This window comes from Gymnogyps californianus, chromosome 13 (assembly GCF_018139145.2).
Source record: "Gymnogyps californianus isolate 813 chromosome 13, ASM1813914v2, whole genome shotgun sequence".
In the NCBI taxonomy this organism is placed as follows: Eukaryota; Metazoa; Chordata; class Aves; order Accipitriformes; family Cathartidae; genus Gymnogyps; species Gymnogyps californianus.
In genome coordinates, this window is record NC_059483.1 from 1,027,444 (window position 1) to 1,055,108 (window position 27,665).

General features: G+C 54.6%; 2 protein-coding genes and 1 non-coding gene across 3 annotated transcripts; 2 read left to right on the forward strand and 1 right to left on the reverse strand.

The window, feature by feature from the left end:
- The first annotated feature begins 536 nt into the window (after nt 1-536).
- On the forward strand, nt 537-6,704 carry OXTR (oxytocin receptor). Its single transcript, XM_050904809.1, has 2 exons — nt 537-1,467; nt 6,457-6,704. The coding sequence occupies exons 1-2, from the start codon at nt 537-539 to the stop codon at nt 6,702-6,704; spliced, it is 1,179 nt and encodes a 392-aa protein (XP_050760766.1).
- A 3,574-nt stretch (nt 6,705-10,278) lies between these two features.
- CAV3 (caveolin 3) lies at nt 10,279-14,207 on the reverse strand. The gene is made up of 2 exons (XM_050904770.1): nt 14,094-14,207; nt 10,279-11,068 (listed from the first exon to the last, which is right to left on the reverse strand). The coding sequence occupies exons 1-2, from the start codon at nt 14,205-14,207 to the stop codon at nt 10,727-10,729; spliced, it is 456 nt and encodes a 151-aa protein (XP_050760727.1). The 3' UTR covers nt 10,279-10,726.
- Nucleotides 14,208-27,239: 13,032 nt separating this feature from the next.
- Nucleotides 27,240-27,313, forward strand: TRNAI-AAU (transfer RNA isoleucine (anticodon AAU)). The gene has a single exon. It is a non-coding gene; the product is annotated as a tRNA-Ile (tRNA).
- Nucleotides 27,314-27,665: the final 352 nt, after the last annotated feature.

Below are 27,665 nucleotides of genomic sequence, written 5' to 3' on the forward strand. Positions count from 1 at the left end.
GCCCGGCACCCGGCGCGGGGCTGTTTCCACGCGAACCCGTCGCGGGTGGGAGCGGGGCGGCAGGGATGCCCGGGCGGGTGGGTGAGCTGGCCGCTCTCCCGAGCTGGGAAGGGCGCGGGGAGAAGATGCTGGAGCGGGGTTTGGGTGCGGGGGTACAGCGGCTCTGGGAGGGCCCCGGAGGAGCTGGGAGGGCTGGGACGCGGGCACCGCGTCTCTCTGCCGGCCCTTTCCCCTAAGCCTCCGCCTGCGCTTTGGTTTTGTCGGGGGGCAGGAGCCTGCGGAAACGTCGGGGGCCCTGGGAGGGGACAGGGTGGAGCCGCCGGAGAGCCCTCCAGCCCCGGGGACGGGGACGGGGACGGGGACAGCCAGGCTGCTCCTCGGAGGAAGGCAGAGACGGAGCAGCACAGCCCGGGGAGGAGAGCGCGGGGAGAGGAGAGCCGTAGCGGGGACACGGCTGCCTCAAACGGGGACGCGTTCGTAGAGGATCTGCCACCCACCCTCTGTGCTACCAGGCTCTATGTGGGACGGAGCTGGCCATGGAGAAGCTGTACTTTGCGGGGAGCAGCGTATGGACGATCAACAGCTCTCTGGGGAACGGCAGCCTCCGCCTGGAGAACCAGACCTCCGGGAGGAACAGCACCACGGACCCCCTGAAGAGGAACGAGGACATGGCCAAGGTGGAGGTGATGGTCCTCTGCCTCATCCTGTTCCTCGCCCTGACCGGCAACCTGTGCGTGCTGCTGGCCATCCACACCACCCGGCAGAAGCACTCCCGCATGTACTTCTTCATGAAGCACTTGAGCATTGCTGACCTGGTCGTGGCCATCTTCCAGGTGCTGCCCCAGCTCATCTGGGACATCACCTTCAGGTTTTACGGGCCAGATTTCCTGTGCCGGTTGATCAAGTATTTGCAGGTAGTGGGGATGTTTGCTTCCACCTACATGCTCTTGCTGATGTCCCTGGACCGGTGCTTGGCCATCTGTCAGCCACTGAGGTCTCTGCACAGGAGAGCGGACCGGGTCTCTGTCCTCCTCACCTGGCTGCTGTGCCTGCTGGTCAGCATCCCTCAGATCCACATATTTTCTCTGAGGGATGTGGGGAACGGGGTTTACGACTGTTGGGCAGATTTCATCCAGCCCTGGGGACCTAAAGCCTATGTCACCTGGATAACCCTCATGGTCTACATCATCCCTGTGTTGATGCTGAGCATCTGCTATGGCTTAATCAGCTTCAAAATCTGGCAGAACGTGAAGCTTAAGACGGCTCATGGGCCCAACATGGGTCGGAGCTCCAGCTCCCGCAGCGGGATGGCGTTTGCCAGGGTCAGCAGCACCAGGCTCATCTCCAAAGCCAAGATCCGGACAGTCAAAATGACCTTCATCATAGTGTTAGCTTTCATAGTGTGCTGGACTCCCTTTTTCTTTGTGCAGATGTGGTCTGTGTGGGACACGAATGCTCCGCAGGAAGGTATGTCCTCTCCCCTCCCGTAGCCCTACGTTTGCATGGACTGCTTGGCTCAGCGGCCGCAGGGACACGGACAGCGGACTCGCGGGCTGCGAGCGACAGCCAGAAACTCTGCTCCGAGCTGGGTCTCAGGGGGCTGGGAGGGAGACAGGAAAAGATCCTGAACATGGAAAAACCACCCGACAGGCAGCAGTGGCTGTGCCTGAGCTTCCCTGGTGCAGGCGAGGGCTAGCTTAGCCCCCGGCAAATTCAGGGCCACCGCAACTCAGGGGTCGGGCTGTGTGGATGGTGGCTCAGGAGGTTTTAACTGTCCCCGGGTGCATGAGCTCAGCCCTCCTGGGGCCGCTCCGAGGTCCCCAGTGGTTCGATTGCCCACCCCGGGTGCTGAGGTGTGCCGAGGGCGGCGTGGGAGCTCAGCCCTCCTCGCGCCGGCCGCAGGAGAGAACTGCACAGCGTTAGTGCCCGACTTCTTTTCTTTTCCTGTGTCGTTCTGTCCTCGCTGACTTCTTTGCTTTCTACTCTTTTGCCCTGTTTTCCCTCTCCTCTTCTCCCAGTTCCATCCACCCTGGGACTGTGCTGCTGTTATTTTATCTCTGACTGGAGCACGGTTCCTGCAGAAAGCCACTGATTTATGAGCAAAGGCTTTTCCTAAAGGACGTGGTGTCACTGATTTGCCATTTTTTATACTTGGCGCTGGCTGCTCCTGTCATCACTAAGGTTGCAGACAGAGTAAAATATATTACCCTCTTTGGTCTCACACGCTTGTAGCTGTGCAAGTCTGTGCTGTCCCCGGGCGGAGGTGGCCGATGGTCCCTCTGTGCCCGCAGGGAGAACCGGCCAGGAAAGCTTAAAACAAAAACTCTGCACAAGTTTGTGAGGTGGGAGAAAGGGCAAAAAAGTGCTTCCAGGGACAACTCTTGCTTGGACAGACTGACCCAACTCATCAGAAATGCTGAGTCTGGGGATGTCAAAGACCGATGAGGAGCTGCGACCCCCTCCCGGCTGCCCTGGCAGCCCTGCTCCGGCAAGAGCTTCACAGCGGAGGGCACAGCTTGCTTACACCGTGCACTCTTCTTTAACCTTATTCCAGCTATACATTGCTCTGTGGAAAATCTGATGTCTCCTGTAGCCTGTGCACATCTGTTCTCCCATAGACCGAAGCTGATATAGCCTGGCTCCAGCTCTCCTAACTTGCCTTTATTGCTTCTCTGTTCTCCTTTTATTTCAGGTGGAGAAGAGAAGCACAGCTCTTTAAACCTCCCTAGGTGCTCCAGGCAGCCGTCTCTTGGCTTTCCACCTGATTTAGGCTGGTTGAAACTTCTAGTTTTTAGATACGCCCTGGGATAAAGCAGCGTCTCTCCCTTTTGCTGTATTTCAAACCTGCAGTCTCGAGGGCTTCCACCTGACTCATCGGCAAACAAACCTCTGCCGCTCTGCTGATTCCTGTGGCGAGGAGCGGGGGGATGGCCGGGGCGATCACAGATCGCACCCTGCCTGCTGCTCAGGGAAACTTTCCCTTGCTCACCCTGTGCAATCGGCCCTGCGACGCCTTTCCCTTTCTGCTTTGCTTTTAGGTAGTGAGGGAAGCTCCAGCCGCGCTGAGTTGTAGCAAAGCCCCCTTTCCTTCATGTTTCTGTTGCTCAGGGGCCCGTTTCTGCAGTAAAGGGTGGGAGTTTTGCCAGAGCATTTGCTGGAGGCTTTCATGGCATGGGGAGGAAAAGCCTCGGGTGGGTTATTGTGGATAGCAAATGCTGGGAGACCCCAGCCCTTCCTCCCAGGCCCCCACTCCTCCTCACTGGCTGCCCAGAGGCATGAGAGGGGCAGCAGGCTCAGACCTCTCTGCAGAAGAAAGGGGCTTTGCCTGCTGCGTCCTGACAGTGTTGCCCTGCGTCCCGGATCTCTTTTCCTTTGCACCGAGGCTTGGGCTGCCTTGGCCGGGCAGCATTGCGGGGCGCCTGGCAGAGGTGTACCCCGCAGCAGGAAGGGAATGTGGCTGTTTGTCATCTTGCAGGCTTGGCAGTCTGCATGGGCGTAAGATCGGAGAAGGAAGAGAAGCAGGCGGATAGGGTGCTCGCCGTGCAGCCCGGCAGCAGCGGGGCCCCCTCACGGCTGCAACACCGATGGGGTGCACCCCGGGAGGTGACGAGCAGATCACAAAGGCTGTGTGAGGCAGCGTCGCCTACTTAGAAAATGTTTAGTTTTCTCCACATAGGATGTCATAAAGAGTGTCCCTGGCACGGGGAAGTCTGTTTAACCCTAACTGAATCCTAATCAATGCTGAGCAGGCACCCTGCAGTTTTCTGCCTGTGCATTGCATCCCAGAGCGTGGTGAGACGCAGATCTCGGGTGTTAGCGGAGGGATGCACGTCGCTTGGTCTGCCGTGGGTAAAACTCCCGTACTGTTCCCATCCGATGCCTGGCCTGGCATGCCATGGGCCATGCTTTCACCTTCTCAGGGTGCAAAGCCTGCTGCGGTTTGGCACGTGTCAGGGGTAAAAGAGAAGACTGTAAAGAAAACAAACTGAAGAAGCTCTCCTTTCCTAGTTAGTAAAGTGATAATCAGAGAGATCTCACCCTACGATTACTGATCCACTTCAGCAGCTTTCTACACGGGTCTTCCTCACTTCATAAAAACAACTTCAATAAAATAAGGCAAGTGAAGTGCAGAAGCTGCACCCCTGCCCTGCGCAGTGCCAGGTGGAGCGGCAGGATGGGGCTGGGGTCCCACGCTGCTGCCCGCCCGCCTGGCCCCGCTCCCCCTCTCCCCCAGCCCCGCTATCGCCCTGCCCTGCACCCCGGCTCCACGGAACTTCAGGGCCAGGCAGCCCCTTTGGCCCGTGGCTGCCATGGGGCAGATGAAGGTGCCTCAGGGTGCCAAACACTTTGGAGCCCTGCTGCGGTGCCAGGCTCCTCGGTTTGCTGCATGCCTGGGGAGCGGCTGGGGGTACCCGGGCCAGGCAGCGGTGATCCCCACTTTGCAGGGCATGCAAACCTACAGCCTCTGTAAGTACGGGTTGGAGCTACAGGTTTTGATTCAGGTGTCAGCTTAAGCACCAGGGATCCTTCGCAGACCGTTGGTTAGAATGAGGTTTCTGCTGCACACACAGATAATATACGTTACGTGTGGCATTTTGAGCTTTGAGTCAAAGTTGGCTTAAGGCATCCATGATGATAATAGTGAGGCTGTGAAGCAGCATAACTCTGTTATACTGGTCCCTTAATCTTGGGAGCTGATGCCCTGAAACGTGGGCTGTGAGTGATAGCATCTGTCTGTGTGTGGGAATTAGTGAACAGTCCTCATTTCATTTCACTTCTGTAGCAGCGTTTGCAGCAGAGGTCCCGCAGCCCTTCCCTGGGCACAGCCTCCTGCCTCTGCCCATCCCTCCTGGCAGCGCAACATCCCCAGCCCCGGTGCGGGGGGATGTTCGGAGCCTGGGGAGAGGGAACGTCTGTGAGGGGCAGAGCTTGCTCTCTGCAGCACCTCTCAGGGATCTCCGGCAGTCCTGCCAGAGAGGAGAGAGACCCACGCTTAAGACCTGCCCTGCAGTAAGCTCCATGAAATTCAATTTATCTCCTGCAGAGAGAGAAGAGCTGAGTCAGCCATGGCTGGATTTTTTTTAAGTGGATAAAAACGCTATGATGTATTTCTGGTCTTGCGCCTAGGATTTGTAAGCCATTCCCCATGGATTTCTTTTAGTGTACGCTTGAAATTAAAAGCGGTTGGACCAGACATCACTAGAGCAGGAATTATGCATGAGTTGGCTAAAGGTGAATTTGGAAACTAGTATTCATTATTCACACTTCTTTTCTAGTTTAAAAACTGCGAGTGGATTTTTGCAGAGGCAGAAAGGGAGCAGAAACAGCCAAACCCGCGTACGCATCCTTACTGCTGGCGCGTCCCCTGAGAGCACAAGGAGCCGAGAAGATGGGCTGAAAACACGGGGAGCAGAATAAAAGCTCTGTCCCCCGCCTGCAGCCGCTTCATGGAGGTGCTGCCCCGTGGGGGGCCGGGGCTGCCCCTCCTTGTCCTGGCTGCCATGGCGGGTGCGAGTCCCACCGTCCTCACCAGAAGGCACCGGTCTGACCTCTCAGGTGGGACAGTCGGGGGCTTTGTGCTCTGGGGGTGGAGAGCAGCAGCCAGAGACTTGACGTCCTGGCACCACGCCACCACCGTCGCCTCCCGTCCCCAACGTCACGCTTGCAGCCAGGAGCCATTGCCAGGCCCCCAGGGCTTCATTACGGAAAGGGGAATGGCTGTCATTTCCCCTGGCAGAGCGTCGTATGTGAAAAAATTAATTCAGGGGGAAAGAAAAAATGCCACCGCTCCCCAGGGCTGGGAGAGCACTGGGCAAAGAGGCACGGACGGGGCCGGGCTGGCAGGCACTGTCCTGTCGGCTGGGTTTTGGTGGTGGGGACAGCCCAGGAGCAGGGGATGCTCTGGGGCCGGGGGGGAGTGTGAATTCCCCACAGCCCGGGCAGATGAAAGCCGCTAGTCCGCCCCAAATTGGCCGCTGGTGGGGAAAAATGAGCCACCCGGCTCTTTTTGTTCCCGGTCCTGCTCTTTGCCATGGCAACTCCAAGAGGCCACGCTCCCTCCTCCCCGCTTTGGGTGCGATAAAGGCAAATTGTGCCCATGATGCTGGGGGCAGCTCTGCCTCTTGGCGAGGCATTTCTAGGGTAACGCCGAGCAGGCGGCAGCGCAGGAGCTGAACGGGGGAAATGCAGCTCTTCTGGGGGGAAAAAGGCCTAAAACCAAGTTGCTTAAACCCAGACCTGCTTCCCCTCTTTTTATTCGCCAGCTCTTCTTTACTGATGTACTGACCGTGGTGTTCCTGCAGGCAGGGCAGCCCATCCCTGGCGTGGGAGGAGGCGTCGCGGTGCCGGCAGAGCTCGGGGCTCTCGGCAGAGCCCACCGCGGCATGTGCCCGGTGCCCGCCTCCCCATGGCGGTGGTTCTCCGTGCCCTGACGCTGCCGTGCTTTCTGCCTTGCAGCCTCCCCCTTCATCATCGCCATGCTCCTGGCCAGCCTTAACAGCTGCTGCAACCCCTGGATCTACATGCTGTACACGGGCCATCTCTTCCGTGACCTGATGCGGCGCTTCCTCTGCTGCTCCACGCGCTACCTGAAGTCGCGGCCGGCGTGCGACCTGAGCGTCAGCAAGAAGAGCAACTCCTCCTCCTTCGTCCTCAGCTGCAAGAGCATAAGCCAGAGGAGCTTCACGCGGCCGTCCACGACGTGAGGGCATCGCTGGCCGGGACCTTGTGCCGCCGCCGTGCTGACTCCAGCGCTTCCCTGTGAAAAGCTGGGATTCGGACAAGCAAGGGGGGTTCTGTATAAATAGGTGTATATATGTCTGTGCGCGTGTAAGCATGTACAGCGGTAGTTATTTAACTGAGGTGGGAGTGGGGGGAGGACTTCTGTGGTGCAAGTTTCAGTGTTGCCTGGGACTGGACACCAGGAACCCCACTTCTGAGCCCCCAAACCACTGATGTTGGTGGCTTTTAGATACCACCGGGAGGGACAGGTTTTGCCCCGAACGATCCCATGCTGCTGGGGCAGCTGCGCTACGTCCCCGTCAGGTGCGAGGGGCTGCAGCACAGGGTGATAGGTGCCACCCCGGGCACCCAGGCATCGGGCACCCGGCCCCACCTCCGCCTGCAGCAGGAATCCAGTGGGACGGCAGTGCCTGGCTGGGGCAGAGCTGCGGGCACTGCGCTCTCAACACGGGTGCGCTTGCTTTGCTTGAAGCGCTGTGGGGCAGAGGCAGCCCCATCCCTGCATCCCTGGTCGGTGCCAGCCCTGCTTCCCCCAGCCCCGGCCCGCCGGCGGCACCGCCGGCACAGAGCAGGGCAGTCCTGCTGCCACGGGCTGGGGCGGCAGTGGGGACAGGGCTGGGGACAAGCCTCCCAGGGGACAACACTAACGCCCGGGTGTCCCTACCCCCCCCGGCAGCTCTGCTCCGTGAGGCTGCACGCCCGGGCCAGCCGGAGCCAGGGGAGCGGACACGACTGCAGGGCCAGGGGATCTGTGCAATAACACGGTTGCTGAGTGTGCTCAAAAGCTGCTCTGAAGGCAGGCGTGTGGGATTACAGCTGGACTCCATGGGGTTTAACAGAGAAACTCCTGTTGAGTCCCCGGAGGCCAAGCTTTTGCTTTGGGTTTACCGCAGATCGCGTTTAGTCTTTTACACCAATGCAATTTTCTTGCTCTGTAATGCACAAGGTCATGCTTATGGCATGGATTTTTTATTGTTAAGAAATACCTGTAAATAAAGTTTTCTGACTGTGTCTTGATGGAAAGGGGGAGGGGAAGTGCAGAAGGAGCACTAGACTAAGAAAATGAAGGAAACCCATGGGAAACAACGCTTTAAACTCAAGACCCAAGTATGCTCAGCGTAACGATGCTTTTGTTTATAGAGTACTGCACCAAGCACTTAAGATCTGCACAGCGCTGTATTCCATAGCATGAAGCTCGCTGTGACACAGCCGTGGGCGGGTGGGACAGCTGGGGTGAAGCGCAGCTCCGGCTGAAGGCGGTGGGAGCTTCCCCGTGAACTCGGTGGCAGTGGGATCCGGCGACTGCAGACGGATGCTCCTGCCTTTGCTCACGCCGCCTCCCGGCGCTGCAGCCAGGGGGGATGTGCAGAAACAAGGCTGCATGCAGTCAAAGAGTAATATGATTTGGCCTTACGTGTTGGGAATGAATATGAAAAATGCATTTAAATGTGTACTTTATTTTTTCACTGTCATCAACAGGTACATTTTCACCTTTCATATCCTGGCATTCCTTTGATTTTTTTGTAGTAGCTTCAAGTGAGCTCTCGGCACATTTGCTGAATGTCTCAGCACATTCAGTCCCAGCATATTTTACCAGACTGGTTTAAATCCTTAGCAAAGCATACAGCATTTTCCTTCCATGTTCACCTTCTTTCTCCTTGAGAGTAATTGGCTCCTGCACAAAACAAGGAGCGGGGGCTTCCATTTTATCATGAACCCGGGCGCCTGGCGCATCGTCCATCTGCCAGGAAGGAAACGCAACGTGGCGATAGATTTTACTGGGATTGATGCCCAGAGCAAGGAGGAGGCTTTGGGAGAGGCAGGGCATCGCCTTGCGAGCCCTGGTTGCCATTACTTGCTGCGGTTACGGGGTCGGGCAGGCGGGGCCGTGCCCCCACGCGTGGGAATACTGCGCTCTCCAGCCGAGGGATGCTGCAGCCCACGGCCGAGCTCCCGCGCTGTCCCCGGGCTGCGGCGAAATGGGGACGGCGAGAGGAGCTCCAGGTTTGTTGCAGTGGAAGGATGTCGAACGCGCTGCCGAAAAACTTTTCGTAAGGGTCAAAAGCAAAATAGAGGTGCTGACACGTGAGTGGCGTGTGCTCCACGTGTGGGGAGCCCATAGAACACTGCAGTGGGGAGATCAGAATTTTGGAGGATTTTTTGGGTCCAGGCTGTGAACTACTAGAAGAAAAAAAATTAAAAAGAATATAATCCCAGTATTGTTTTTAATTATTTTTATTCCCACAAAAAGCTTTAAAAAATGCTCACAATAAAGTGGGTTTGGAGACTTTTTTCCCCCTACAAATATCTAAATATCTTTTTTTTGTATCACTCCGTCCATCTGGAGGCCCGGTGTTGCTAGAGCATGGGTGCTATATTGCTATGGAATAATGGAAGTCCACAATCCCAGGCCATTGGAAGACCACCAATAGAAAAATCTGGCTCTTTCTTGTCCTTGGCATGGCACTAGAAGAGACTTTGGCTCCAAGTCTTTGTTGGAAGCCAAGGGAAAAAAGCACATGAATACAATTGAGAATAACCTCTGAACAACGAGACCTCCTGGGCCCTGATTCAGCAAAGCACTTAAGGCCAGAGCCAAAAAAGCGTTTAAGTGCCTCAAAGTTAAAGTACGGCTTCATGGAAGATGGAGTAAACAAATTAATTGACAATACAGGGGAGGAAATAGCTCCGGATTGGACTTTTTCCCCCTCGTCCCTGTGTTTTCATGAGCCGGGGCGGCCGGGAGCGGGCAGTGTCCTGGCGGGGGCTCCTTCCTCTGCTCCCCCCGCACATCTGGGCAAGCCCCGCGGGATCCTAGGGGAGGGGGGCTGGCTGGAGGGAAGGGTGCGAGGCAGCGCCTTGGGTGGGGGTCTCCTGCCTCGGGGCAGAGCCCGAGGGGTCGGCGTGGTCCTGCCGCCCCGCAGCCTCGGTCGCTCCGTCCCAGCACCGGGACGGCAGCCGAAGCAGGGCAGGGCACGGAGCAGAGGGACAGCCCTCGCTGTGTAAGACAAACGCATTGCTGTAGGGTAGAGCTTACCTGGCATCAAACAAGCAAGCACGTGGTAAATATTCTCCCTGAGAAACGAGCCAAAGCTTTACTTAAAGCCAAGCTTGTCATTTCTCAAGGGAAGTTCCCAAAAGCCGTTTGTTCTCCTCGCTCCCCATGGTGCTGCCCGGCTGCCCTCTCTGCAGCCCCAGCACGCTCACGGGCGATGCGCAGGACGGCTGCCCACCGATGCTGTACTGCCCGCTGAATCCTGACCACAAAGCATAACGGTGCCCCATAATTAAGTAGTGAGTGTCGAACTGCCACAAATGGTTTTGCAATTGCTGGTTGCCCAGGCTCGGTACATGCTCCCGGAAGGCAGACGCATTTCATGCACTAATTGATCTGGATTTCAAAGCTTTTCTGAAATGCAAACACACATGAAAAAAAGTTTGTTTTCACTATTCTATCCACAAAACTTCTGTGCAGCGTGATTTAATACGGAAGCTTCCACAACAACAATTATTTGCAGCAAATAATAATTTATATGCAAGTATTTCTCTTAGTGTCATGCTAGACTGAAGGGATGGAGAAGCAGGCAGGGTTTGGTCTGTTGTCCAGCAGCATCTCTGCACCCTCGCTTCTCGCTCTGCAGCTGCAGGTTGTGGCCCAGGGCTGTGGTCCAGGAGACGCTGCGGTCCCTCCCACAGGAGCGGGGCACGATGACGGGGGTCCTGGAGGGCAGAGGGCTCGCCAAGCCTCAACGGGCTTCTCTTCTCCTAAAGCTGCTGGCTTTGGCATGGAGCAAGGGGCCGCCTGGCATGCCTCCGTCTGCAGGGAGCATCCCCGACAGCCAGCTCTGCCGCGGGGCCCCGCTGCACTGCGCAGGTCCCTGGGCACGGGTGTCCGTGTGCCCGAGGGCAGGGCACACTGCAGGAGCCAGGGAAACCTGCGCAGAGGGGTGGTTGTGCGAGGGCTGGTTGGGGTGGCTGTGGGGACCTAGATCTCCTTCCGGAGAGCAACTCTGATGTTGCCGCAGATCTTGGAGAGTGCCTCAAAGAGCGGGTCGCAGAAGGTGTGGATGCAGAGGGAGTAGATGCGGCTGACGCACTGGATCTCTATCAGGTAGCTCTTGATGCAGGGCACCACTGCCCAGATGTGGCAGAAGGAGATGAGGGCAAAGAGGAAGCCCCAGACGACTGCCAGGGGGATGCCCAGGATGGCAGAGAGCAGCCGGTAGCACCAGTACTTGCTGACGGTGAAGGTGGTGTAGCTGGTTTTCCAGACGCCGTCAAAGCTGTACGTTCCCACAGGCTCAGCTATCACATCCTCAAAATCCACCTGGGAGGAGCGGAGATGGGGGTCAGGGGGGTTTGGGGGGGTTAACAAGGGCTCCAGTGCAAGGACGAGGATCCGCTGCGACGTGAGAGGAGAGCCCGAACGGAGGGGGCTGGGGAGAGCAAGGGCCGTGCTGGGGGGGACGGATCCCCTGCACCCCCCGAGCAAGGACAAGCCCCGGTGCAGCAGGAGAGCCCCTGCCCTTGCAGAGGTCCAAGCGGGAGATGGCGCAGGGCTCCCGACGCTGCCTGGCCTCAGCCCGTGGGCAGTGCAGCACGCAGGCTTAGCCCACGGCACCAGACCCCAGGCTCGGCCGCTGCGGGACGCATTCCCCGGTCCCAAACCCCGAGCTGTGGATGGTGCTTCCAGGTGCCGGGGCCACGCGCGAGCCCTCGGAACAGGAGCTGTGTGTGGGAGGGTTTACTTCGGAGGAGGCCAGAGCCCGTTCCTACCCTTTTTTAGCGTTCAGGGACATGGGCTGCCTGCTCGGCAAGGAGGTGGTTTGTGCTAATAAAAATCCAACAGCCCTCTTGATTTACGATTTATTTATTTATATATGCGGGGGCGAGGTGCTCAATTCTGTCTGTCTGTGTTCTGTCTGAAGAGGGAGAGAGATCGCTTGGCCGTGCCCTTACAGGGATAGTGCTGTTATGTGCAAGCATTGCGAGTGTCTCTGAATGACAAATACTCTTAAAAGCCTCTGAACTACACACAGAGATCTCATTGTGGTGTAACTCATTTCTAGGGAATATGTGAGCCAAGCTATTTGTCTTGAAAAACAGCATGGCCTTTCCTTGGGAAGCTAATGTGTCTGTTTGTACATTTATGTTAAATTGCAATATCTATTCTGGTTTTGGAAGCACTTTGATCATAAAATCATTCTGCATCATCTTTAATTTCCTGGAGTGGGCAGGAGGTACCGGGAGAGATACTGACGCAGATTAGGAATCAGCAGCCAGGTTAGCTGGTCCGGGAGCGCCTGGCAGCAGCTCCCGGGAAAGCCCTGCTGCCCCGGTGGGCTGGGAACCGAGGAGCGGGTCCCTGCACAGCTGCCTGACTGCCTGATGAGCTCATCAGGGGATCAATTAACGGAGGGAGCAGCAGGCTATAAGAGAAGAGTCTCTGCCTTGCTGCTTCTTTTGCTAACAGTGCACCAGAAGCGGGTCTGGAGGAGCGGTGGAGGCAGAGGCTGAATCCTGAGCTGAGCCTAGGCACTGCCCCGAAGTGCTCAGGGACCAGCAAACGCAGGTACCGCTCTATTGCTTTGCCTGGGAGGAGGCTTTTAAAGCTCTGCAAAGCCTCTGTAGCTGGTGCTGCCGCTGTAACTGTAACGTGGTCTCAGATTCCGCCTGTTGCACTGTAATGCTCAGGGCAGGTTTATCTATGGCCACGTGAACCCTTCAGCCTGCAAAGCACTCTGATTCCCTGCTTCCCTCCTCTGGATGCCTCTCTACCTGCTGTGCTTGAAGAGCATCGCATGCTTTAATGCCCAGGGTGTTTTTGAGTGTGTTGCTGCCTGCTGGAGAGCTGGGAGGCTTTAGCTTTCCCTTCGGGACACTGTTGAGCAGCAGCGGGGTGAGTTGTGCTCCTCACCCCGGGGCTGGCTCTGCCCTCCCTCCCCAGCCCTATCGGCTGTGCTATTTTTAAGTTGGGAGGAATGCTAGGTAGCTTGAGCAAACGCTCTGAAAACTTCCAAAGCTGATGAAGCAGCAGCGTGGCCGTGTAAGTGGGTGAGCTTGAAAATCCTCTTACAGGCTTTTGGGGATCCCTGAGTGGGAAAAGGCAGGGGTGGGGGAACATGGCTGGCATGAGGGGTTAGGGATGGCGTGGAAGATGCTGGCATTATCCCCCAGTAGCAGCCCGTGACATCTCCAAGCTGGGGAGCAGGGAGGTGTGCCCCGGAGTGCTGCCTGGCACTGGGGGTGAGCGGGCTGAAGGCTGTCCCGGTCCTCGCTGCACCGGCAGCATGGCCGATGGCAGGGTGGTGCTGCCCGCAGCCCAGCGCCTCGCCAAGCCCCGGGCCAAGGCTGTTGGGACGCGCTGGCACGGTGCAGCGTGGATGTGGGATGTGCCGCTGGGAACGCGCTTGAGATACCGGGGTGCCTGGCAGCTGTCACAGGCACGCCTCGCTGTGCCAGAAGGGTGCCCATCTACGGCTGTCACTGTCACAGCTCATCTGGGGGGCTTTTAATTTGACCATGCCATGGTTTTAGCTGTAATAGTGTTTTAATGCACAAATGCAGGCTTGCATTTCACCAGTGTGATCAAGGTCACAGCCCATTACAAAGCCTTTGTGAGCAGGCTTGGTGCATGCTGTCCCTTCTGGCACGTCATCCACTTTGATCTCTCAAGTACAGTTTTAACAAAACCCTTCCATCTCCTCCTGTTCTCCTTTGGGCCAGAATTATCTTTGGCATGATGGTAACAAAGCTTAGAGCAACCACGTTTTAGTGGTCAGCATTCAGGAAAATGTTTCCCTGTTCAGCTAGACTGAGAACTCCTCTTGATCAAAAATAGACAGAGGAGGCTTGCTGCACCCTCCTGCTGCTGTGTGGGAGAAACAATCTCCTTCCAAAAAGGACAACACGTATCTAAATGCTCTGGTGCTCAGATTGTCAGGTCTTGAAGATTAGTAGTCTTTTTTCCAAGGTTCCCTTTAAATCAGTGATATGGGCTGACCCTATTTTATTTTTGGCTCCGCACTTACTGGTACGAAGGAGGGCGTCTCCACAAATTTTCAAGCTACAGCCCGTGAAGTTGGAGAGTGCATTCAAGGAATGGGAACTATTGCATTAATGGGAGCCATGCACGCCGCCCAGCCGGCGTCTGGACGCCCCTGGCAGCAGGGCTGTGGCTTGTAGCAGGTTACCTCCCTGCAGCCCGAGGTAATGCCACCTCTTGAGGCACGTATACCAGGGACTTACAGCCCTGGCTGAGGTCAAGCCAAATACAGAATGACAATACCAATACACTGACTGCGTTAAGGAGGCAGCGACGCTTCTAAAACACCGTGCTGAGAAAGTCCTACCTTGACGACGTCCTCGTTTATATGCTTTGGGTCTCTGTTCACCAGGTCGATCTCCTTGGTGTGCTGGTCCTTGATGATGATCCTCTCCTCCAGCTCAGTCCGTTCCTCTGCCATGGCTGCTCTGCCGCCAGCTTGGCTCCGGCTGCTCACAGAGCAGGGAATTGGGGCTCTGCTGGAGGAGGACCTGGGGGAGGGCAGGGTGTGGAGGCACTGGCCCCCCCGCCACCCGCCGCAGCTGCCCTGCAGCCCTGCGCCCCTGGCAGCGCTCCAGGCTAAAATTAATGTTGTGCCTCCCGCAGCTGCCCTGAAGTGTCCCTTAAAGGGGCTTTGCTGGGGACAGCCCCCACGGTGTCACCTCTGGGCGGAGGGGGGGCCCTCGAGCCGGGCCAAGGGTGGGTGTGCAGCCCCCCAGCCCAGCTGTGCAGGTGGGATTTTCTCCTCGCGTGGGGAGGCAGCGTGGGAGAAACGATGCCCAAATTGGGGCAAAAGTCCTCAAAAGCCTGAGAGAAATAGTTGTTTACGAGGGAAACTGTCGTTTACGAATCTGTAAACGAAGTGGCTCAGAGGAGACTGGAATCGTGTCTATAAATATCGCCCAGAGAAGCCACATTGTCCTGGGACGGCCAGCGAGCCTCGGGGTCCCTCCGGGAGCCCAGAAGAAGGCTCGCAGTATCAGCTTGGATTGCTTCGATTCTAGCTTTTTCACACAGAGAAACTCGAGGAAATCCAACAGATCAACCCACAGATCTATAATGGTTGGGGTATCTCCTCCATGAACACTGGGCAGTGACATGTAGCATATTAATGAAGATTTATTTAACTTGTGCTGTATTTTGATAATCCTCATCAACGCCTTCAGTGCTCTCTTGGTTTTCGTGAACTGAATATTTGTTTAAAACTAATGGTTTTGCGGGGGGAAAAAAAACCCACAAACAAACCCAACAACCAAACAAACCACCCACCCACCCACAGCTTCTGTCAAATCAGTTGTTTATAGGCACTTTCATTTGCAGTAGTTTTGGGATAACCGACCTCTGTTCTCCCACCGTGTGTCCCTTCGGTAAAGGCTGCCTTACAGCCGCTCTGAAGTCTCTCCCCGCAGCGCTGGGGATGCCCTCGATGCCAGCTGGCTGTGCTGGGAGGGGGACACAGCAGCCGGTTGTGGCTTACCCCCAGTGAGCCCCTGCGTTGGGGCCGCACGCTGCAGCGTTTGGAGGCAAAGCCTCTCGAGGGGGCGAGGGCATATTAACCCCCGCTTATGTTAAGTGTTCATGAGACGCATCTCTCTGGGCTGCCCTTGAGCCCCGTTTCTCTGTCTTCTGTTTCACGTGTGAGATGGCAAGGACGTGGGGTACCTCCAGCTGGGAAGTGCTTTGGGTTTCGTTGTTGAGATGAAACGTTGCCTCTGGCAAAGGCTGGCGGTGACCCCCGCGTCGCTTTGCAGGAGAGGAGCAGGCGGGGATGCTCCCCTCCGCCGGGAGAGGAGCAGGCGGGAGCACCCCAATGAGCCTTGCTGATGGCCCACGGGCAGCACCCAAGTCCGGTGGTGCTGTGGGTGCGTGCTTTCCCCTTCCTTCACGCGGGCAGTGAGCGGGCAGCGCAGGCAGCCTGCCTGCACACCGTTTGTGCTGATACCACACAGCAGAAGTGAGAAGGGGTAGAGAGGGAAGGATGTATGGCTCGTTAAGGAGGAGGGATCAGTGCCTGGGGGTGTCTGCACAACTGCTGAGCGTGGATGCAGCCGCTTCAGAGCTAATGTGCTCGGCGGCCATGGCGGGGGGAGGTATTTTAGCTGCAAAAGGCTGCTGCCTTCTAAAAACATCAGTGCCTGTGCAGTGTCGTCTTTATTAAACCCACGTGGCTTGGTGCCTGGAGCTTTCAGCGCTGCAATGGTTTTGTTCCAGCCCTTTGAGTTGATATAATACAGTGCAAAAATGAGATTGTGTTCTTTTATTTGGCTGAGGCGTCGCAGGTCTCTCAGGCGTATTCATTTTTCCCCAGAACTTGCGATGGCGAGGGCCTGCCTGAGCGTTACTGCAGGTCAAAGGCTGCCAGACTCCTCTAACTCCTTCTGCTGCCTGTGGTATTTTTTCAGTATTTTTTCTGGAGTCAGAGTGGTAGCTCAGTCTGGAAACTGTTTTTCTTGGGATTTCTGCTCTAGTGAAAGCAGATGTGGTGATGCCCTGGGGTGTGACACATCCATGGCTAAAAATGCGATGACTGCAGCTTGTCAGAGACCCCCAATCCCTCCTGTAGGGAGAGAAAGGGCAGAACTAGGGGTGGGAAAGTAACCGTGCAAACCCATGGGGTATCGCAGAAGTAAAGGAGGCATCTATGGAGAAGGGACAAACTCTGTCAAGGCTTATAAGCGTGGGGTTGTGGGTTTAAATCTGGGCAGGTTGCTTCTGGAGAGGAGCGCCCATCAGCGCTGCGTTCCTCTGGGTGAAAGGACACTGGAAAACCCTTCAGCAGCACCAGCTCGGGGTTAGCAGCGCAGCAGCAGACACTGCTGCAGCATTAGAAGAGCCCAAACCCAGCATGGGCTGGCGTTGCAAGTAAAAAAATCCTCCATGCTCCAAAGCTTTGGGCAGCAGCTTTAAGGCCAGACCTGCTCTGTCACGGCTGAATTCCCCTCTAACAAAGTTTTGTAGCACCGCTGCTGCGATGGCTGAGCACTTCCAGATAGATTGTGAAGGGTGTTTTTGCAAAATAAGCTGTTTTCCCCTTACTCTGAGTTAAAGGCACATGTTGCTGGTGTGAGCGGAGGCGGTGTGCGTGAGTAACCGCCGTCTGATGGAAGAGCAATGCTTGCTTGGCCGGGAACCCGCGCCGAATTTAGGAGGCACAGCTGCTCCTGGCAGTGCTGTCCCTTGACAGCCGGAGGAGCGCGACGCAAGGTATTTGCTCTGCTGCATTTTCCTCGACCCGTCCTGCGTGGAAGGCTTGACACTGGGAAGGGGGGGGGGGGGGTGTTTGGTGACCTGCCCTCCCTGTGGTCCAGGGGGGCTCGGCTGGCTGCCCTGAGCCCCAGGGCTGTGCAGGGGGATGGCAGCGTGGTCGTGGGGTGCAGCATGCGTTCGCCCCTGCTTCGCTGGGCCCTGCCCCACCTCTTGTATGGGATTTCTAACAGCGTGAGTCACTTGCTGTCTTTAGGCTTGGGCTGGGTTGGTCCTTGCTGTCTGCACCCGGGCACACGGCTTTGGTGTCCCAGGCGTGGGAGTAGGAAAATGTGAGCCCACGTAGTGGTTAACGTGCAGTTAGTAAGTGTCTCAAGTAGCAATGAGAGAGAGGAAGAATATTCTGTTGCACCGTAGATGCTATAAATAAATCTATTTCCTAGTACTTTAAGACTGTGAATGGGACACCATGTAAAAGCTTCTGGTGTGCAGATGCTACAGTTTACTAACAGTAATATTAGTTTGTTAGTAACTAATGACAACCAGAAGTTTAATGGCTAAGTATAGATGATAAAACAAGAGCAGTTTTAGCAAATATTAATGCCCCCCTGGGGATGGATATAGATGAGATATGCATTGAAAGAATTTGCTGGCCATGGCTTGTCTTGTGGAGACCCTCTCCCAACCTGGCCATGCAAGAGACTCCGATAGCCTTTAATTTCTTGGCAGTGTCCTTCGCTAGTACCAACTCACACTTCAGCTGCACAGCAATAAAGTCATCATGCTTTTCAGTGTGAAGTCCAGCTTTCTTACAGCAAATGCATTCCTTCTTCCAAATCAGGGGCTTCTCATTGCGGAGGTTTTCTTGCACCAGCCTGCCCAGGCTCCAGGCAAGTCCTGAGCTCCAGCGGGTCCTCTCGTCCCCCGAGTGCAGCCGCCTGCAGCCAGCCCTTGCCTGTACGGCTGTTCAGCTCTGAGCGTGGAGAAAGGGGATTCAAGCTCATGCAAAAGGCTGGGCAGATCGAGTGTTCCTGCAGGCATGGAGCACGCTTGGGTGTTTTAAAACCCAGCTACCCACCCCGGTGCAGGAACCTGGGGTGTGCCCATTACCAGAGGATGGCTCCTACCCTGTAAATACGATATTGGTGGTGGCCACTGCACTGAGAAGCCTCTTCTGTTCAGCTCTTTGCTGCTGTCATGCTTTCTTTCCCATTCTACGAGCAGCTCCTCTTGAAGCTTTGTGCTGCAGCACTGACAGAGGAGGAGGTGCGACTCGGCTGCTGCTGGGGTCACCATTTCGGTCTGGAGCTTACCAGAGAAGCAGGACTTGGGCATGCGGCTTGGTCCTCCTCATCCTGAAACCTTCCCAAACTCTCAGGCATCGCTTAGGACATGAAGGAGACTCCACTGCTTCTCTTTAGCTTCTAGTGTTTTTCCTACGCTCCTGGTATGTCAACTCTTTGAAGGCTTTTTTTCTCCTAGGAAAATGGAAAGAGTTACATACACAGCAGAGGCAGGAGAGGCGGCCCAGCCGGAGCAGGGCAGGGCTCGACAGTGGGAGTGCAGGACATGCCTGCTCAGTGCTGCTCGGGTCACTTCTTGTTCTCTGCTGGACAGACCTTGTCCAAAACGGATGCCATGAAATGCTTGCTTTGCCCCTGACGCTTGGAGCGGGGTGCTGCTGCCTTCCCCGCTCCTCTGCATATCCCGGGGGTGAGAGCCGGGGCTCTGTGGGCACCCGCGGGAGTTGAAGCCCAGCTGCACTGAAATTCAAACCGTTCATTTTGAGAACGTTTGTTAGGAAACCTTGTGACAAGTTTGCCTCTGCAGAAACAAATAGTTGTCGTTGCCCCCCCCCACCCCCGACCAGCCTTATATGTGATCTCAAGGGGAGTATTGCTTTTGGTGAATAGATTGTCAAAACCTGGGCTGGCTGTGGGCTAGAAGGACTGATGCTATGAACTTGGAAGCCTTCTAGAGGTCAGATAAATAACCTGCTGCTTGGTCCCAGCAGGTAAAATATATTTTTCTCAAGCAGAGAAGAATAAAGCAGAAATAAAGCTCGCAGAAATCAAAGCTCCTATGAAAATAAATAGACCAGAATTGCAGTGAAGGAATAGTAAAGAAGAAGAAATTGGAAGCTTTTACTATTGAGTCCTCTGAGAGCATGCGGTATGCTGTGGGAGAGAGGAGAGCCAGGTACAAAGTGATGCTGGTAAATTAAGTCTTAGGTCAAAGCAGGAGGAATGACGCGGTGCATAAGTCCTGACCTCCGGGGCTTTTAATCCCTCAGCTCAATTTAGCATGCGTAACAAGGAAAGCAAATGAATGAGTATTTCAAGTGAGTGGAAGGTGCTGCCAGATGGGAGTGAGGGTAAGGGATCAGCTGTGCCTTCAGTGCTTGGAGCAGAGCTCGCCTTTCATCTTTTTTTAAAAAGCAAAACAAAACTACCTTTCATGTCTCCTTCCCACGAGCACTTTTTAGCTGTTCTGACTCTCTGTTACAGGTTAAAGCTCAGTTTTAAGGATCCATTCCCCAGTGCTACTTCTCCCTGAAAATGGGATCCTGCAAGCGGCAGCGTTGTGGGATCCTGCCTTTGGTTTCTCTTGCGTATTGCCACCGCGATGCTGTAAGGCAGAAGCTGGAGGCTGGGTCTCCTCTGGTGGCAGGAGAACGTGTGTGCAGGCTTGCTAGCGCTGGGGATGAGTTTCTCTTGGTTTGGGTACAAACCTGCAAATGTGGCCAATGGATCTGCAAACACCTGACCCTCTTCTTGTTTTCCTTTGCTGGCTTGAAAGAGCACCGGGAAGAACCATAGGCAATGACTTTGTGCGATGTGAAGTTTGCACTATGCAGCACCTTGAGTTTCCTGTACAGAAATAATTTATTATTAAAGTAAACAAGTTGGATTGAAATGCGCAGGAGGAGCAAAAGCCCCAGGTGAGAAAACTGTTTAATTCACACTTTTGCTGGTCAGCTTGAGAACACTTGAGTGAATTATGTGTGCTTCCAAGTGAATGGGATGGGTCTTCTCCATCTGCCTTGAATTCCCTCTCTCTGTTCCCCTCTCTCACAGGGACTGCAAGCCAGAGCTCTCCTTGATTGCAAATGGCATCTTGCCCTTTTCCTGCCTGGATCTCCTCTCTGTTAGCGTGAAAGAGGAATCCAGTCTTGCTGGAGCTATTCGTGTGAGAGCCCTTGGATGAAAAGCCTGGCGTCTGTAGGACTAGTCCGGAGACCAGTGCCCTGCCTCCCTGCAAGTGGCACAGGGTCTCTTGTGTTTGGGCTAGTCCTCAAGTGCTAACGAGCACAGAAGTTACAGGGGGTAGGGATTCAATGGCATTACCATTTCAGAGGCAGCTGAAATAGGTGGCTGGCAAATAAAAGTTTGAGTAGAAGCTCTGTCATGTTTAATATCAATTAAAATTAAATTTCACTGAGGAAGTACAGAAAAACATTCATTTATCATTCAGGTCTTCTTAGTTTGTTTCAGTTCAAAGTGTTTTGCCCTTTAAAAGAGAAAAAGTCTATGAATATCAAATTCATGCCCCTATGGATACACAACCACCTAATCTTTTTGTGTTCTTGTCTCCGTGGTAAATGCTGGGATAGGAGCTGGAGACCTCCTTCCCAGCAGGATGCAGTGGGCTGTGGATGCTCTGCCGGGGCGGAGGGCGAGTGCTTAGGGCAGGCAGGTGCTGCTGCTTCTGCAGACGTCAGCAGGAGGGGGCAAGTTTGGGCTCACACAGAGCAGAAGCTGGGCTGTCCGGGTGGAAATCCTTTATTTGTAGTGGAGCCCCTTGAAGTAGAGCAGGGAGGGAGAGCTCAGCTGTGACACAAAACATGTAAAGCTGCATTTCATCCTATGGTCTACAATCAACAGTTCTTCCCTTTTGTCTTTAATTTATGTGCTGCTTTTTGCTTTGGGCATATTTGTCCTGACTCTCCGGGATGCCCAGATGCTGAGGGTGCATCGGCTGCGGTCAGAGCCGTTGGGTCTGGGCTGTCGGTGGTGCGATGCGATGCGGCAGTCCCCGCCGGCTGGGGGGGACGGGGCTGCCCTCCGGCAGGGACATAGCAGGTCAGTGGGAGACCTGAGGAGATGGTATCACATTAAGACACCCCAGGTGCTGAGGAGTGTCTGCTTTTAATGCTGTGTTTAGTGATACCAGTGCACTGGGTATCACATGAAACATCTACAACTGCATGTGTTGTTATGCAGCTCGTCAGGCACTAATTGAGCCTGTAAGTAACTGCTAGCTATTTCCTAATTCCCTCTTAATCACATTCTTACGGCTGTGGGCAAAGCTACATGTAAAATGTTGCTGATGGATTGGCGGTCGCCGCGGCCGAGCAGGGCTGGGGGGTGTCTGGCCAGCCCCCACCGAGCCGGGCTCTTTGCAGTGCTGCTGCTGGACGGTGCCAAGCCTGCTCCAAGAAAAAACAGCTTTGAGTAACTCATGGGATGTTGTTCCTCCTCCGCTGAAGGCACAGGAGGACAGTTTTGCAGCGGCCCCCTTTCAGCTTGTGTTTATATCTCCTCTTAATCTCAGCTCTTTTCTCTCACACCAGCACTCTAAATTCCTTTAGATTTTCATTTTAAAATAGCCTCGCTTGGCTTTTCCTTATCAAGCGAGAGTCTTTTCTTGATTTATCGCTTGTGACATAACCAATTGGGTAGTCTGATAATCAGATTTAACTAGTTGGTGTGCTGCTGATTAGAACAAGGGTCCAAATGTGCCTTTGGCTATTATTTATCCTGGTGTTATTGGTTTTTTCTTTAATCAAAAAACCATGCAGCAGTAGAATAATGTTTTCACTTTCAGCAAAGAGAAACACTGCTCCAAGCTGCAAGATCAGGAGCCAGGTAATGAGGGGAGGCACTGCCAGCGTACAGAAGATTGCAGTCATGGCTCAAAGGAGTGTTTTGCATCAAGCTACAGCGAGTGCAATGGGAAACCAGGCAGTTAAAACTGTCTTGCTGGCAAGAAAATGACCCCAAATAGGGGCTTTGCAACACAGCTTTAGGATAAGAAGAAAGTGAGGGTGTTTGTGGATGCCCTAGGAGGGGTGAGGCATGCCTTGGGGGGGGGGGAGGCAGACCCCCAGGCGCTGCTGTGCTGCCCCTTGGGCCCCCACTTGCGCTGAGCTGGTTTAACAACGCTGCAGCTGTGTCCTGCAAGCGCCTGGTCCTGGCCTTGGGCTGCGGGGGGGCCCTGGGCGAGCTCACGGAGAGTGGGGCTAGCTGCTATCCCAGCCTGGGCTCAGAGCTCGGATGGGCTCAGCCCGAGCTCCCAAGCCCCCTTCTCGGGAACAAACATCCCTGCGGCAATGCTAAGCACAGGGATTTGCAGTTTGCAAATCCGCTGGGACGCGGGTGGGTTTGGGAGCCAGCCCGGGCAAGCTGGACACGGCTCTCCTGCGGGAGCTGCTCTCCCCGGGCAGAGCAGGAGCACAGCGAGCCCCAGGAGGCACAGGGATGGCAGGGTGGGTTTTACCCCAGTTACGTTGTTCTGCTCTCCTGAGCTCAGCCTGTCCTGGGAGGGGGCAGGGGCCAGCACCCCTCTCCACCGGCACCTTTCTTTCTGCTGCCCAGCAATCCCACAGGGAGCCAAGTCGGGGGGACGTGGCCGCTGCTGCTCCCAGGTGGCTGCGGTAGCAGAGGTGAGCCTGGGAGCAGGTGACGGCGTGTGATGCCCTACTACTTTATCGCTATATTTTTAGAAATGGCTAATTTTGCTGTCTGGATTCCCTGTATTGTTTAGCTTTGCTGCACAGCACCTATTGCCAAAATTATGCAGACCTCAACCAGAGCTGCAGTTGTAAAAATAAACAAATCCTTCCACGACAGCCCAGGGCAGCCGTTGCGGCAGGAGCTGGCCGACCGCTGGTGTAAAGCGGCACTCGGGGATGGCAAGGACATGTCAAATTCAGGTTTCCAGCCCCATCAGTTGAAGTGGGAAGAAGTTCAGCTGGTGTGTACGTAGGAGAGTTGGGGTCAACACCGCTTGGCTTGTCAACCTTGATGTGACAGTGGAGGCTGGCTGTGGTGGCTGGCTCCTGTCCTGGGTGGCCCCGGGGTCCTTTCTCGTTCTGCAGCCCTGAGCTGCTGCAGTGCGGAGGAGCCCCTGTTGTGCTGTAAGGACAGACCGTAAATACCGTAAATACACTTTTGGTTCTGCTCCTTCATGAGCATGTGCCACGCTGCAGCAGAAGGACTGCACTGACTGTCCTGGGCTCGGTGGAAGAGGCTGGGAGAACAGAACTGGAGCACGGTCTCCTCATAGCCTGCCCCTGGGTGCAGCAAACCTGTTGCTGTTAAAAGGAAGGTCTTACTGATGGTTTCAGGACTCCACTTTCATCCTCCAGACTGGCATTTTTTGACAACGTAGAACAGATTTGAGAGGAAGGAGAGCAAGCGTTTTACCCTCTTTGAGGTCCAAGGGAGATCAGGGGAAAATTCACCCTGGTGCAATGACATGAGCAGGGTGCGTGGGATGGGATTGCTAGCTGCCTGACCTGCTCATCTAGGGGGGTTGCTCTAGCATCTGGAAAGCCCTTTGCTTCCCCACAAGGAATGGCTGATGTTTTTTCCCCTTTCCTGCCCGGGAGGATTTGCAGTGCGCTCTCGTTGTATGCTCCAGTGCAGCAGAGAGGTAACATGGTTTAAAGACCGGGGCTCAGAAGCCCAGTCCTTCTTTGAAAGGAACTAGGCTAAGTTGGGCTTTGTCTGAATAAAACACTACGTGAAGTGTTTGTACAAGGCAGCCAAAGCTGAAGTGCAGAAAGCAATGCCTGTTACCACTCATGAATAAGAAAAGATGCTGCTCTTTGGATGATGTCATGGCAAAGACGTGCAGAGGGATTTTTGCAGTGTTGATCGATATTGCTTGGCTGTGGCACGTCCAGGAGGCTCCTAATGCCTGCAAATAAAATCCTTTCAAGCCCTGGAAGGGGGGGTTAGTCTCTTAATAACCCAGTGCAGAATATAGATGCCTATTTCTAGCACTGGGAGCTTTGCATGTGAAAGGTTTCAGCTGCTCTTCCCTGTCCTGTTCTTGTTCTGACCTGTTGTGGTACTCCTCTGTCTGGCAGTGGCTGTCTAAAAGCTAAATACTGGGGGGACTCAGGCTCCAATGTAACTGCTGACCATTTCCCCCCCCAAAATAGCAATTTTAGAACTAAGGTTGATGGCCAAGCGGTGTTCGTGTGGCACTGGTGGGCTGGCTGGCAGGGCTTGGGGGGTTCCTGCAGGTAGTGTAAGCCCTAAAGTGGCAGAGGGGTTACTTTAAGCCAGAAGAAAAGATGACAAGCTTGTGAGCACCTAATATCCCAGCTTAGTGTGCTGACAGCTGCTAAAAAACACCGCTAAACAGACTAGCAAATATAGTAACATGAAAAGAGTTTCCCATCTCCCTCTCCTCCGGGTGAACGTTTCATCTATAGCATTGCACGTGGCAATGTGCAACTGGAAAAATACTGTCTGCTCAGACAAAGTACATATAAAAACCATGGCCCAGTTCTGTGAAGCCAGAGTGATGTCTCAACCCTTAAAGTCTTTATTAAACATGAAAAAGACTTTCTGTTCTGTGAAAGATCAGACTGCCAGGAACGGATTGCTGTTTGATTCTGTTCTGGTCCAAGTCACTTTGCTGTTCCCTCCTGGACTTTAGCAGGGTAATACATATGTTGGGTTTTCTTCAGTATAGATGCCTCGCATGGACATCTCGAGCCGGCGCGCTGCTCTCCAGGGGCCCTGATCACGGGCTGCAGCCACCGGGACAAATATTGCCACGAAAAGCAGCGCGGGGCTTCACCAGCACTGAGCCCGTCCGGCTGCTGCATGCCCGTTATTGACTGCTGCAGGCTCCGGCTCCGGATCTAGCGGAGTCGTTCCTGTGTGGTTTAATTTGCTGTTGCCACTCGTATTTTAAACCTGAGCATCTCCTGCTGTGCTGCGAAGGTAAGGACTCTGTGGCAAGAGACCCAGGCATAGGCCTTATCCTGCCAAGAGACAGAGTTTTCAGAGCTTCAATATAGTTAATGATTTTTCGGTCTGATTTACAGCTTGGGAAGATGGGTTTCAGAGCGGAAATTAAAACTTGGTGGTTATTGCTAGAACTTCATGTCAGTTTTGTTCTAATTTTTTGCCTTTGATAAATGACAGCATTACAGGTATTTTCTTCTGAATTTGCCATTTCATCCATCAGTGTAAACGTGGTGTATGTCCTTGCAGCCTGCCCACGGTCTTGCAACTGAAACAATAACGGCTAATTTGCCCCAAATCCTCCCTACGCTGAGCAGGGTTGGTGCAGCTGAGCAGAGCAGAGGCAGGTACATGGGGGGAGCAGGCGGGGAGCCCCTGTGCGCAGCAGGAGGGCAGAGGTGCTTTTGGCAGAGGCGGTTGCTGCTCTGGGGGTGTTGGGGCCTCTGGCTCTCGCCGTGGGAGCAGCAGGTCCGTGTTTGCAGCTGCCCTTGGCCGATGGCTGTTCCCTGTGCCTTGGCAATGGTCTAGCATGGGAGCCGTGCAGGGCAGGTGCTCTGAGAGGCTTTTGTGCCAAAAAGAATGATAATGGGGGAGTTAACCCTTGCCAGTATTCCTGTGGCAGTGCATCTGGAGGCTGAGAAGATGGCTGTGTGGGTGCAGGTGGAGCAGGGGACGGGTTGGGACCCAGCCGGGCTGGGCAGGGCTCTCACTGTGGCCCCAGGGCTGGAGATGCACCACGGCTCTGCGGGAGCTGGGCTTCGCGGGGTGTTGCTGGGGTTGTAAGGCAAGTGGGCAAAGCCTCCGTGGGCGAGCACCTCGTGGTGGGTTGTTTTCCGATGGGGAAAGCACGGGTGTTTCTGGTGCTACCCCCCTCCAGCTTTGAAGACCATCTAAAACCCGCTGGCACTTTTATCTTTCCCCTTGGCTGTCGCTGGCAGTGGGACGCTGCTTCAGAAGACGCAGCCAGAGATGCGTTCGCGCAGCATGGAAAATGGGACTCGGGCTCCAGAGCGTGTCCCTGCAGGTAATTCCCGGGGCTGCCCCTGAAGTGTGACCACCGGTTCTGGCTGATGCGAGTCGTGGACTCCTCGGCTGGTCTGAGCACAGGGCGCTGCTCCTGGGCTGCCCATTCCGGGGCTATGATTGGCTTTAATTTTGCAGCATTGCCTGGAGAGCTGCACTGAGCCCAGGCTGCTGAGCAGAATATGGTCCCTAACAGGGCCAAGCTGGATTCTGCTCCGGGGAAGTCCCAGGTACCTTCCTCCTATCCAGCCCCCGTCAATACAAGGTCTGTTTCCACTACCAGATACCGAATAACACTGAGAGGAAGCTTTACCTCCATTTTTTTTTTTTTTTCTGCAAGACTTTAGTTATTGAAAGCAAAATAAACCACGTGTCTTGGACAAATATTATGACATTTCATTATTCACACTAAGCGTGGTAAGTGAGCTGTTTTAGGAACCGTGGTACATGATTTATTTAGCTTGGATGTGGATATAAATCCAATCTTTGGAGGAAGCATTGTAACTCTGTAGGAATGCGGATGCTCTCACGTCTACTGGAGCATAGCCAGTACCTAGTACCTAATTTGTATTGTTTTAATGTAAACAGGGCACCCAAGACCATTTGTAACATGTTATAGGAACCAGGTGATTTCACCAGTGTCTAAGGAGAGGTGAAAAGTGGAAGGTGCCTATCGGAGATCTTTAAACGGAGAAGGGAAATTCCATGCAAGGTAAACATTTCTTCAGTGCGTAAAATTAGTGATTACTATGCTCAGGATAAAAGGGGGAAATAGAAGAAATACTTTGTTCCATTGCCTTTATCTTACGGACAGCTTTTTGGGATTTCAGCTTGGACTGTCCAAATCCCTAGAACAAAACCTGCAGAGGTGTGTGTGTGTGTCTCGGAGCTGGAGGGAAGGCTGCAGCTGGAGTCTCGCCCCTCCCGGTATGCTGACAGTGCAGATCAGGGCACTTCCCCTTGTCCCACTGGTTTTACGTAAGATGCTCGGGTGGGCACGGCTCTCCAGGGAGCCCCCTCCTGCACAGCCTCCTGCCTCGGTGGGATGGAGCACAGGGTGTTTGGTGTACCCAGGCCTGACACAGCTGCTTATTCTATGGCTTATTTTTGTGTCGAAGTTTTAATTTTGCTTCAGAACCTGGGGTGCTTTCCTCGGTCCCCGGGATGGATAGCTGCCCTATGCAGCAAGCTGTGCTCTATTAAAAGAAACAATTTAGCTGCAAACTGAGGTGTCGTTGGGCCGGTTAGCTCAGTTGGTTAGAGCGTGGTGCTAATAACGCCAAGGTCGCGGGTTCGATCCCCGTACGGGCCACTGCTTTTACCTGGAGCACTGCGTCCAGCTCTGGGGCCCCTAACATAGGAAGGACACGGACCTGTTGGAGCGAGTCCAGGGGAGGCCACGAAGCTGATCAGGGGGCTGGAGCACCTCTCCTATGCAGGCAGGCTGAGAGAGTTGGGGTTGTTCAGCCTGGAGAAGAGAAGGCTCTGGGGAGACCTCACGGCCACCTTCCAGTACCTAAAGGGGCCTACAGGAAAGGTGGGGAGGGACCCCCCTTATCAGGGAGTGTAGCGATAGGACAAGGGGTAATGGTTTTAAACTGAAAGAGGGTAGATTTAGATGAGATGTAGGAACACCTTCATCCCTGGCAGTGTTCAAGGCCAGG